Genomic DNA, 12,211 nt, shown 5'->3' with positions numbered 1-12,211 from the left:
ATTTCTAAATGGATTTTATGTAACAATCACATTAAATAAATAAAAAAATAAATAATTCTGACAAATCCATCTAAAATACAGGGGGGAATAAAGCTTACAAGACATTAAAAGAAACTCTAAGACATTCACGGGTTCTCCTGGCCCCCCTTCTCCCTCTGAACTCATATTTTATGAAATAGCACCTCAGTCAGAAGTAGTTAGCAAGCCTATGTGTACTCTCCAGACACACTACCTGGGTAAGCAAGTGTAACAATTCTCCCTCTGGGGACAATCTATAATTAACCATCTTCATTTTTTTAAAAGCATTTTTATGTAAGTAAAACAGATATGAAGACAAGTACACAAATCCTAAACATAAAGGAGCCTATCTCCTGCCTCTCCCAGTCACTGGCCAGCCCCTTTAAGAGTAACTACTACTCTAATGTCTAAGTCTATTCCTGGGTTTTTCCTGCTCTGATCTTTACAGATAAGGAATCAGAGGGCCTATTCTCTTAAGGGATGGATTATTTCCACTGAACCTCATGGCATCCGTGTTGACATGAACATCAGCAGTTCACTCAGATTTATGACGACATCACATTCCATCACAATGAATATGCCACAATTTATCAACCATTTCACTGTTGAAGGACATCTGGGTTATTCCTGGTGTTTGATTATAAAGAATAATGCTGCTGTAAACATCCCTGCATGTGTGTGTTGCTTCTAAGCATACATTTCTATGCATTATCTACCTGGGAAAGAAACTGTTGAGCCAGAGATAGTTTTCACTTTGGTGGATGCTGCCCATTTCTGAGCTGTTTGAGGGTTCCAACTGACTCACATCTTTGACAACACTTGGTGCTGTCATCTTTTTCAAGTCATTTGGTAGGCATGTAGTAGTATCTTAGAATGGTACCTCATTATCTCTATTACTGTGTAGAATCTCATCATATTTTATGTCCATGATGACTAATGATGTTGAGCATCTTTTTAAATGTATATTGACCTCTTAGATACCCTCTGTTTTCATTATTTTAGGGCTAGAAGAAAAGGAAGATAGCAGCAGTAAGAAAATCCTATGTGAGGCTGACAGCTCAGACAGCTGGAGGGAGGGGCTGGAATTTCCAGCTTGGGACCTCTGGCTGCTCACTCTGCCCTACTCTGAAATGTCTGCAGCTCTGTAACATACCTGCTTAGGGGCTCCCACTGATGGAAACTGGATCATGACTGATGAATTAATTTATTATCTGGTTTCTATGCCAGAAATGAAAAAATGCATTGGAAAAAAAGAGACACAGACAGAGGCATACACAGTGTCAAAAATAGAGTGACAGAGACAGACAGACACAGACAGACACAGACACACACATGTAAATACCATCGGTGCGCTGCTAGGACCAAAAGATTCCTCAAAGGCCATCCAGGATGCTGGGCTAAGTTACAGGGATCATATACACCAATTGTTATCTGTAAAGAGAAAAGATGTTTTGAGTGAGTCAAGTGTCATGTCAGGTTTACAGTACAGACACTGCTAACAATTCCTCTTCCCTTTTATGCTATTCTGCAAAAGCATTAACAATTAGACACTTGAAGGGCTAGAGAGTAGAGAAGAAAGCAAAAGGATCTCACGCCAGACCACAGGGCTTCTAGATGGAGGGGCTATCGAATTCTTCTCTGAGCCTCCACACCTTGCAGTAGGCTTGGCATAGTAGGAACTAGATACATTTAGAAGGAAGAAAGATTGCAGGGAAAGTAACTGGGAGGGAAGACAGTCAACTGTCAGGGCTCACATAGAGAACATGCTCTCATAAAGAGACACAACCTGTGAAAACTACTAATGTTTATGTAACAAAAAAAAATCAAAGAGGGGCCACTACCATTACAAGCCTACAGTCAGATCAAATGAAAAAGTCAGATGCTCTGGGGGTGCCTGGGTGGCTCAGTGGGTTAAGCCTCTGCCTTTGGCTCAGGACATGATCTCAAGGTCCTGGGATTGAGTGCCACATCGGGCTCTCTGCTCAGCAGGGAGCCTGCTTCCCCTCTCTCTCTCTGCCTACTTGTGCTCTTTCTTTCTCTGTCAAATAAATAAATAAAATTTTTTTTTAAAAGTCAGATGCTCTTGATATTAATATGTATTTCCTTCCATTCCATCCCCTCCAACTCCCTCAGCACTGACCTCTGTCTAGAAAACTCTATCCAACTTCAAACACCATTTCTTCAGTGAAGACTCCCTTTGGTGGGAATAGTCACTCTGCTGTGCTTCCACAGCAATTTGTAGATCATACATACCATTTTTTACTTTTTCTTCTTCCTTGCAAAAGACAATGAGTACGTAGCACCCAGATCTTAATTTCTAAATACCATTCTCCAATAAAAGGAATCAGGGCTCCTTAAACACATGGCTAAGTCTAGGGCTGAGGCAGGGAAAATACAAGATGAGCCTGCAGCATCTTGTATACCAGAAAGTAAGTGCTCAACAAACAAAGGCATGGAGCCATGCCAAGGGGACACCAGAACCAACTGAAACAGCATTTGATGGTCAAGGCTAGAACAATCTGAACAATGCAAATAAATAATGCAGGACTGGATTATAATCCAAAGGTATAAAATAAATACCTGTGAATCCATACTGATATAAATAAATGATGGGATAAATAAAAGTAAGAAGGTGAAGAGGCAAGTCTTCCTTATAGAAGATTTCCAAACAATATACTGCCCTTTCTAGGAATAGAGCTTAATCCTTCTCCTCCCGGAGAGTGGGCTAGACTCAGTGACCTACTCCCAAAGAACAAACAGTAACTTCACAAAAAACAAACCTGGCAAAGACTACCTTAACCACATGATCAAGTTTAACATCATCATGGATGCCGTGTGCATATCAGGCACCTGATATATGATGTAATGACTAGGGCAGCTCACCCTTGGCAGCTTTCTTCCCAAAAACCCATAACCCCAGTCTAATCATAGGGAATCATCAGACAAATGCAAATTAAGGAACATTCTATCAAAATAACTGTCCAGTACTCTTCGAAACTATCAAGGTCATCAAAAACAAGGAAAGTCTGAGGAATTACTACTGACCAGGGGAGACCAAGGAGTCATGACAACACAATGCAATGTAGTCTCCTAGAATGGCTCCTGGAACAGAAGGAAGCCATTGTGGGAAAAACTGGTGAAAAGGAGAATAAAGTCCAGAGTTTAGGTAAGAGTAATCCACCAATGTTGCTTTCTCAGGTACTATGGATAACATCAGAGAAAACTGAAACTGGGTGAGAGTGTATGGGAATTCTCTCTGCGCTGTAGTTTTAGTTTTTTAATAAATCTAAAGTTACTCCAAAATAAAAAGTTTATTTCAAAGAAAAGAAGACAATGAGCATCTGGAAAGCATGGAATATCTTTTTCATCTCCCCATGATCAATTCATGTATATATACCAGATACTTAGTGAATGCATGTTGAATAATGAAAAGATGGATGGAGGGATGAGTGGGTGGGAAGGAGAGACGGAAGGAGGGAGTGAGGGTGGATGGGTTGGTGTGTGAAAGGAGGGAGAAAGGGAGGGATAGAGGAAAGATGGCTGGGAGAGAACCATAAATCAACCAACAGGTTCCCTTTATAGGTATAGTTTTGGGTTAAATAAATAAAAACACAGTAGAATTTTAGCTACTCTACATCCACTAAGTTCCATGAGAATGGGGCCAGGCCAAACAATTCTATTTATTTTACTACAATGCTCAATATAATATTAGACACAAAGTAGAAGCTTAACCCTTACTCAGAGAAAGGAAAAGAAAGGAAACAAAAGATAGAAAGTCAGGAAGGCAGAATGAAGGCAGGCAAGCAGGAAGGAAAGGCCTAGAAGTCCACCATCCAGAAAAAAACAGCATTAACACCTTGGTATATAATCCCCCTTAATTTTATCTTTGCATAAATATATTTTTACCACAACTTTTATATAATTATATAATTTTAGTATAATTTTTATTACAAAATGAAAATGAGACAGTGCTATAATAATAGCTCTTATTCTATTGTTAACTGTCTTCTATGCCAATAAATGTCTTTCTACAACCTCTGTCAGTAGTGGCTGAATGGCATTCCACTGTACTGGTGCACCACAACTTTTTTTCTATTTCCTATATGGAAGGACAATTAATTAGCCTTCATCTGTGCTCAAGAAAAATCTCTGAAAATGAATTCTACTCTAGTACTATCAGATAATTACTGCATTATTCCAAGAGTACTCTTTTTTTGCTACCTTCTCTATGTGAAATTTTCTATTCTTAACACTGAAGCTTTTTGTGTAGATGCATTTCCTGTCTTTAATGCAAACAGACAGATTCATATTTTATTCAAAACAGATTCAAACATATAACTATCCTTTCAGGAAACACAGAATATCTTTATTTGAGACTTCCTTTTCCATGGGAGATAAAAACACCAGCATCCAAGCTTTTAAAAACAGAGTTTGCACAGACTATTCTGAGTACTGCCCCTTGCTCCATGACTGTAGCTAAGGCAAATCAGTCAAATCCTTTAAGCCTCAGCTGGTTTTTTTGGGGGGGTAGTCAGAAAGGGGCAGGGGGAGAGAGAGAGAGAAAGGATCTTAAGCATGCTGGGCATGGAGCCTGACGTGGGGCTTAGTCTTATGACACTGAGATCATGACCTGAGCCTAAATCAAGAGTAGGATGTTAACTGACTGAGAACCCAGGTGCCCCTAGGCCTTGGCTTTTTTTTTTTTTTTTTTTTTAAAGATTTACTTGAGAGAAAGAGAGTGAGTACAGGGCGGGAGCGGGGCAGGGCGGTAAGCAGAGGGAGAGTGGGAGAAAGAGAGAATCTCAAGCCGACTTCCCACTGATCGCAGAGCCTGACACTGGGGCTTAATCTTGCGACCCTGAGAGCATGACCTGTGCCAAAATCAAGAGTCAGACACTGAAACTGACTGCACCACCCAGGCATCCAGGTCTTAGCTTTTTAAACCTGAATCTCTGGGCAACTACTTCACAGAGACACAGTGAGGATGACAGGGTATGATACTGACATGAAAAGCCCTGTATATGTGTAGTGCTATTAACATTATTCATGCTTCCAAATCTCCAGTGGTGAGCCTAGCCATGTGTATCTGTATAAAGTGTTGAAGCGATGCTGGTGCCGTTGGATCAGTTCACACACTTACTCGGAGAACCATTAGAGAAGGTGATCTTGTAGACTAAAGAGAAGTCTGTGGGGCCATTTTTCATTACCTTGGAAAGTCTGGACTGGCTCTATGTCTAAATGGGTTCCACGCACCAGTAGTACCACCTGGGAATCTGTTGGAAATGCAGAATCTCAGGCTCCCTGTCTCCAGTCCCACTGGATCAGACTCTGCATTTTAACAAGGACCCAGGTGAACTGCACGCTCAAGGCAGGTTGAGCAGCACTGCCCTGTTCCTCAACTCTCTCCTGTCTTGGTCTTCATATTTGAATGTGTGTGACAATCACGCTTGAGAAGCTTTCAAAAATCCTGCTGCCTGGGTCCCACCACTTGAGGTCCTGGTTTTGCTAGTCTGGGCTGTGGCTTGAGCATTAGTTATTCTAAAAGCTCGCCAGGTAATTCTAAAGCACAACAAGTTACAAAGACCTCTTGAGAGTGCTTAAAGCGGCCTCGCTCTGTGCGGGCTCAAGCAATGTCTATCACATGCATCTTTCCATCCCTAGTGCCTGGCACAGTAATGGATGTTCAGCAAATTCTGCTGAATAAATGACAGAACTGGCCATTTCTCCAGGCCCCACTATATGAGAAGCTCTGCCCCTTATACCCTATCTTTGGGCAGGGATCCTGGGAGGCAGCTGGAGGGAGGGAGATGATGGCTAACCAACAGAGATCTGAAGCTCACATATAAAGCCATGGTACAGCATCTTAGCTGGCCCTTTTCCCTCCCTTTTCTTTTCTCAACAGTACAGGTTCCCCCTTCAGTGACATTTCCACACTGGGATTGCCCTGGATGAAAATGTGACAGTTTAGTCTCAAAGGACTTGCTCTGAGAGATGAGAAAACCCGAAAAATGAGGCATTCCCCCCAAGGCTCCCTCTGAATGAAGAAATTGTCTCCCTTGAGTTGTTCTGGTCCTGTTGGCAATCACCACCACTTGGGACACCCTTAAGCTTTATTCCCTTCTGTCAATCATGACAGATGGCATCTGCTGGACAAATTATATTTAAGTAATCATTGCTTTGCCTTCACATTTTAAAAAATTTATCAAAGACATTTACAAGTCTATTATCCAGCAAGAAAAGGGGGAGAAGGGGGAGGCTGGCATTCTACTTCTATAACATTTAAAACAGCTTAGAAGAAGAAAATGACCTGATGTGGTAGAAAAAGCCAGAGGTCAGCAGGCATGCATGACCTTCGTATTGAGACTCTGAGTTTCAATTTTCAAATGTGACTCAATAAATCTGGACTCTTAGCAGATGCCTTATTCTCATACAATTTCTCTGTACCTTAGGTTTCTCCTCTTTGGAGAACTCTGCCTGCACATGGAGACTGCACACAAGGCAAGCTCAATCAATGCTAACTATAACAGCAATGTAAATAAACTCTCTGTCATACCTGCACTGACCCTTCTGTACAGTTCAATCTGTTATTGTCACGTAGCGATCTACCTTCCATCTCAAAGTTCCCTTTTTCCTAACTGGCAGAGAAAAGAAGGGGATAAGTTCCAGTTTATCAAACACTTTCCACATTTAGGCTTTATCATCTATAAGTGTAGAGTTGGGACTAAATGAAGTTATAGAAACAAGAATGTCATATTAGATACTGTAAGTGGTGCCTAATTTCAAAGAATGAGTACATTTCTGACACTAAATACAAAGGCAATGAGATAGGAAGGTAGTAAGAAAAAAAACCCAAATTTTTCTGAGAAGAAAAAAACAGGAATCAGTTTCTTAGAGCAACCTGACCTAAGATGAGCTACAGAGTAGGAGTGAACTGCTGAAGAGAAATCTATCAACCACAAAGGGAGGTCAACTTCAAGATGCTTTAAAGTAACTCTCCTACCCACATGAGGCATGCATGAGTACAAAAAGCAAGCATCCAGACAGGAAAACGACAGAATCCATTTGACATTAGGCTGAACATCCTTTAATATTTCTTTGATGATTCAAAATTGATTCCAAAATCTTTAAGTGCTTTCGGAACCAAATCAGGAACCTCAATAACTGTAGGAATTAGTCAGCACAATGCTAGGTAAGCCAGCTTAACTGTTTGGGTAAATAGATTTTTTTGTTGGTGGTAGTGGCAGTCACAAATCATTATGGGCTAAGAGTTCTGCCTTCTCCACCTGGCTTTGTCACACAATCATTGTGTGAAGCTGGGCAAATCACTTCTTTTATAATACCAATCAGTAGAAAGAAGCAAAATGTAATTGGGGGAAAAAAAACTTTGTTTAGAAGATTGTCGAAATAAATGCTCCTTTCTACTTGGCCGAGAGCACACAATTCATTGAAGTAGCTCAGTCATGCTCTGGCTATGGTCCACCCAGTTATTTGCTGAAAAAGTACATGAGAAAGAAAAGAGGGCAAAATTGTCAACTTGAGTACTTTCAGCTGGAGAAATTTCCACACTGCTCCCTTAAAATACACTTATCTGACAAATGGCCATCTACTACTCAAATACTTGATGTAACAGGAAACGCGCAAAGGCGATTACATGTTTTAAAAGTACAGGACACAAAAATCCAAGTATCTAATGCACTGCAATGTCACAGACAGCTGCCAAGATGTGGAGCTTGCTAAGTGAAGAAAGAGGACCGCTAATAGCATACCAATTGCTGTTCCTTTGCTTCGCTCCTGTCCAAAGATTTTAAAACCCCAGAATTAAAGGCTAATGTTGTTAAAATTACAAAATGTTTCCCAAACACCCAATCTTCAATAACTGCTCTGAGGAAAGCAGAAGACTCAAGCAAGCTTTCCCAAAAGACTGGCAATGGCACAGAGATATGGGCTGTTTTTGATGGAATCACAAACACTGGCTTGAAAGACAACTAATTGTTAATGATGCGGTTGTCACCATGACCAGTAAGTGGAATCACAGTCTCACTGAGGGAATGAAGTATGTAAATGAGGCCCTTTTTTAATTGGTTCAAATGTGTAAAATGTGTAACATCCCAGGGCTGGTCTGGGTGCATGGCTGGCAGAAGGTAAAACCAGCACAGTTTGTGAGCCATAGTTATGACAGGCAGTGGTAGGCCAGAGCTGGCCTGAACAGACTTGGGAAAGCCAACTGTTACCATCTCTTCCCATCTCTGCGTTCTGTGACTTCATGTTGGCAGCCTGAACTTGGCCATGGTGGGAGGACTGACACCATGAAAAGAAGCAAACATACACAATCAGGGTTTTGCCCCACCAGAGAGCCAGCTGTCAAACATTTACGAGCACACCACTGATCATAGACCTTAAAATGTCCAAACCCTTTAAGTCAGTAGTTCTCTATCTAAAAATCCTTCCTAAGGAAATAATTCAAGGTAAGTGGGTAGAGGGCAGGAATCTGATGCACAGGGAAGCTCCTAATAATGAAGAAGTATCAGAAAACTAAATGTCAAAAATTTGATGTTATCTATCAGAAAGGAAGTTGATACAGAGTGTAACAGTATTATGCTAAATGTTACAATAAAAAATAATATGGTATCATCTTAGTCTTTAAAAAATAGAAAAAGATTAGTAGGAAATATACAAAATGTTCACTTTAAAAAAACCTGATACCTTAAAATAATAGTTGAATAACGTCAAGAAAATTTAAAAACAGAAAGATGCAGCTGGAAATAAAAATCACAAATGGAACCATCCTTAGTGCAGTTCATTTATCGGCCAGTACTCTCCCACTGGGCAACCAACCAGCACTGTCCAAACTAAAGTGATAAGCTATTTGTGAGTTCCAGTCACGTAGTGGCTCTTTCAAAAAAGATCAAAAAGAGGAGAGAAAACGGAATGCTTAGTGCCTAATAAAGTATTATTTTGTGAAGGAAAATGCTAATACAGTTGAGAAAAAAATGCACTTAAAAAAAGGTATCTTAAGTTCAGGCTAAGAAATAATCAGGGCATCTTTTAGAGGTCTCTCTTTTCTCAACTCTGATATATCTACATGGCTAATGAAATTATCCCACCTGACTTCGTAAGCTCATAAAATTCATCAGTTGTTTATTTTTAATGTATAATCCCTTATATGACTGAGATAGCTCACTATATACACTTCTGAAAGACACAGTACTTCTTCATTTGTTCAGAATTTTATTGAGGACCTAAGACCAGTTTAAGATATTTTGTAGATGCAGATACATTAAGATACAAGCTCTGCCCTTTAGGAGCTTACCATCTAGGATAGAACAAAAAGTAACTTGTATAAGCAAACAGGACAGAAAATGAGGATCAGAAAGTAAGTGCAGTGAGATCAAAAAAGGAAAGACTACACACGGCCAGGCCACCCTGTGAGAAGGCTTCACCATGGAACTGGAATTCCAACAAGGAGAGTTTCTCAGGATTTTCACACAGAGTATGTTTCAGATGATACTGTGTGAGGTCAAAGAGAGTTATAGAAAAAGTCCTACATAGACTTGATTCGTGGGAGTAGGGGTGAGGGTGAGGATTCTCTGAAAAAACAGGCAAGCTCACCTGAGAGCAATGGTTTATGAGGAAAACAACAGAAGATGAAGCAGGAGAAGTGGCCTGGAGCCAGATGGAAGACACCATTAACCCGATCACTGAATGATAGGGTGAATGTGAGTAGTTTGAAGCAAGTGGTGGTAAACAGGATGGAAGCAAGAGACTCTAACTGTCCAGAACAGAAGTAATCAGGGCCTGAACTATGGTGGTAACTCTGGAAATAAGTTAAAATACAGATACAAAATATATCAGGAAGGAAAACTGAAATAACTTTATCACGAATTGGAAAGGAGGAACCCAAAATTACTTTGAGGTGTAAAAGAGCTAGGAAAATCTGGAGGAGAGGCTGATCTGGAAACAGCAGGGCTGAGAGAGGATGAAGATTAAAGAATGTTCCACAACATTCCTTGGAGGGCTAAAGAAATCTAAGTGATTTTGAATTTTGCAATGATCTATTAAGACATGAACATCAGATTTTTTTTTTTTTTAAGAATAATAAAACAAAACTCAGAGTTTTTCTGACCTTTGTCCTTTGGTCTTGGAAGAAATCACTGTAGTGTTTAAGCAGGGAAACCAGCACCATGTTCTCATCATACTTGATTAAGAAGTAAGGTAGCGCTGGGACTCCTTCTGTTTGACAAAGATCATCATATGCACGCTCAAGGCCTTGAATCTAAGAACAGGAAACACTGAATTATTCTCCAGACAATTACTTTCTAGTTCTGAGCTAAAAATTAATATAAAAGGTACGTTAAAGCCAGAAGACTAGAAATGACTGAGCATACCCCTGTTATTCTTTGGTAGCAAATGAACATAGAAGTACCCAAATAGTACCCCTTCACTTCTACGTAACCCTTTCCACGTGCATGGTGGTGTGTCTTAGAGAGGGGCACGAGGTTTTGAGGGGACACTTTATAGTACAGCATGGTGGCTCCCTAAGATGTTAATCACAGTGGTGTAGAGAGAGCTCCAAACATTATTTCTCTCCTATAATAACCAAGTACTGAATCCACCACTGATGAATTTTACCTTGAACCTTTCCATAAAATAACAGCATTTCTGAGACATACCTCACTTACTAGACAATTCACCCATGTAAAGTGCATATTTCAGTGCTGTTTGTAGCATGTTTGCAGGATTATGCAACCATCAGTGCAATAATTTTAGAATATTTATAAAATGTAGGATAATTTTAGAATATTTATGTCACTCCTAAAAGAAATCTTGTTTACATCAGCTGTCAGTCCCATGGCATTATCCTTTTCCTCTACTTGTCTTTCTTCTTGGGAAATTAGTTCCACAAAACTACAACCTTCAATTTGCCCTAACCAAACTTACTATTTTTTCATCAATGAGGGTTTCTCCCTGGTGTTAGAATTCATGGTTTAATGATTAATGTGCTTCATGATTTCAAATCATCTTGCCACTCAATCCTTGCCTCAACGACAACTGGAATTCTTTGATTTAGGGTTTGTGTTCTACTAGCCTGATTATTTTCACTGCTCTCCACTAGACCATCTCTGATGACTATATTGTCTTTCTTAGACCAAAAAGACTAGATCTCTGTCTACCATTTCTGATGTAGAAGTTCCACAACCTGGTGTGAGGGTGGTAGAATGTCTTCTACTTGTTCTCAAAGACTCTTCCCAAAGTATACTGCCATAGGATCCTCTATAGTGAAAGTGAAAACCACATTTTGGCAAATTCTTGCAGACTTTCAACATGTTCCTATAACTCCTCCCTACCAGCTTAGCCTTTCACCAAATGTCATTGAAAACTTTAAAAAAGTATCACTCAGTACTCCTTCAAAATGATTTTTACATTTTGTAAATAAGTATGCTCCTAGTACCATCTTTGTAGGACTCCATGGTGACCATCTCTCCATTCAGACAAGTACCTATCTGTCTTTAGAATGAACTGAAGTATTCAAATGTATTAAACCCAATTTTGCCTGCCTTTTATTTAATTTCTTGATACCTGTTTTAGTGAAAACCTTTGATCCAAGCCCACCGGCCCTTGAATGAGGGGTATACTCTCTGGAAGGCAGAGAGCAGGGAAGCAAAACCAATAGTAGAAGTGGTACTTCTTTAGATCCTAGAAGAAAGGATATAACAGAAGATATGAGATTAGCACCTATGATTAAACTGGAATGCATCCATTAATGTAATTTCCCTATCGTCATGTAGATAGACACATTGATGCACACAAAATAGGATCAGCTGGTCAGAAAGTCTCATCTCCAACAGAGCTCATGATAGAATACAGAATTTCTGTCTTTCTCTTAAAATATTCCCATACACCACACACTAATACCTCATGATAAACATATTAGCCACTTGCTAACAGAAAGTGTTAACTGGCAATTACCATCATCGCTGTTAAATACACAAAACCACCCCAGGACGTAACTATTATCCCATTTTATGGACAGAAAACTGAAGCTTAGAGGAAGGTGAAGTACTTGAACAAAACAAAGATACTGAATGATGGGGAGGAGGGTAGAATTCTGTTTCCGAAATTTAAGTTCTGTCCTAGTACCACACATACTAAGGTACTAGTATGTACTATACTATCTGGGAAGGCCCAACCAGCA

The 12,211-nt window shown here is 39.9% G+C and overlaps 1 protein-coding gene across 9 annotated transcripts in view; it reads right to left on the bottom strand.

Annotated features, from left to right (window-relative positions):
- Positions 1 to 12,211, bottom strand: part of ATG7 (autophagy related 7) — a 243,768-nt gene that overhangs the window by 201,386 nt on the left and 30,171 nt on the right. For all 9 annotated transcript variants that reach the window (XM_032327316.1, XM_032327289.1, XM_032327300.1 and 6 more), the window contains 3 exons: positions 11,596 to 11,712; positions 10,142 to 10,291; positions 1,361 to 1,449 (listed from right to left, as the gene is read on the bottom strand). In XM_032327316.1, coding sequence (XP_032183207.1) covers positions 1,361 to 1,449; positions 10,142 to 10,291; positions 11,596 to 11,712 — 356 coding nt within the window. The remainder of the gene's footprint in view (positions 1 to 1,360; positions 1,450 to 10,141; positions 10,292 to 11,595; positions 11,713 to 12,211) is intronic.

This window comes from Mustela erminea, chromosome 1 (assembly GCF_009829155.1).
Source record: "Mustela erminea isolate mMusErm1 chromosome 1, mMusErm1.Pri, whole genome shotgun sequence".
NCBI classification, from domain to species: Eukaryota; Metazoa; Chordata; class Mammalia; order Carnivora; family Mustelidae; genus Mustela; species Mustela erminea.
Note: the sequence above shows the minus strand (reverse complement) of the source record. Positions and strands in the feature narration are given on the sequence as shown.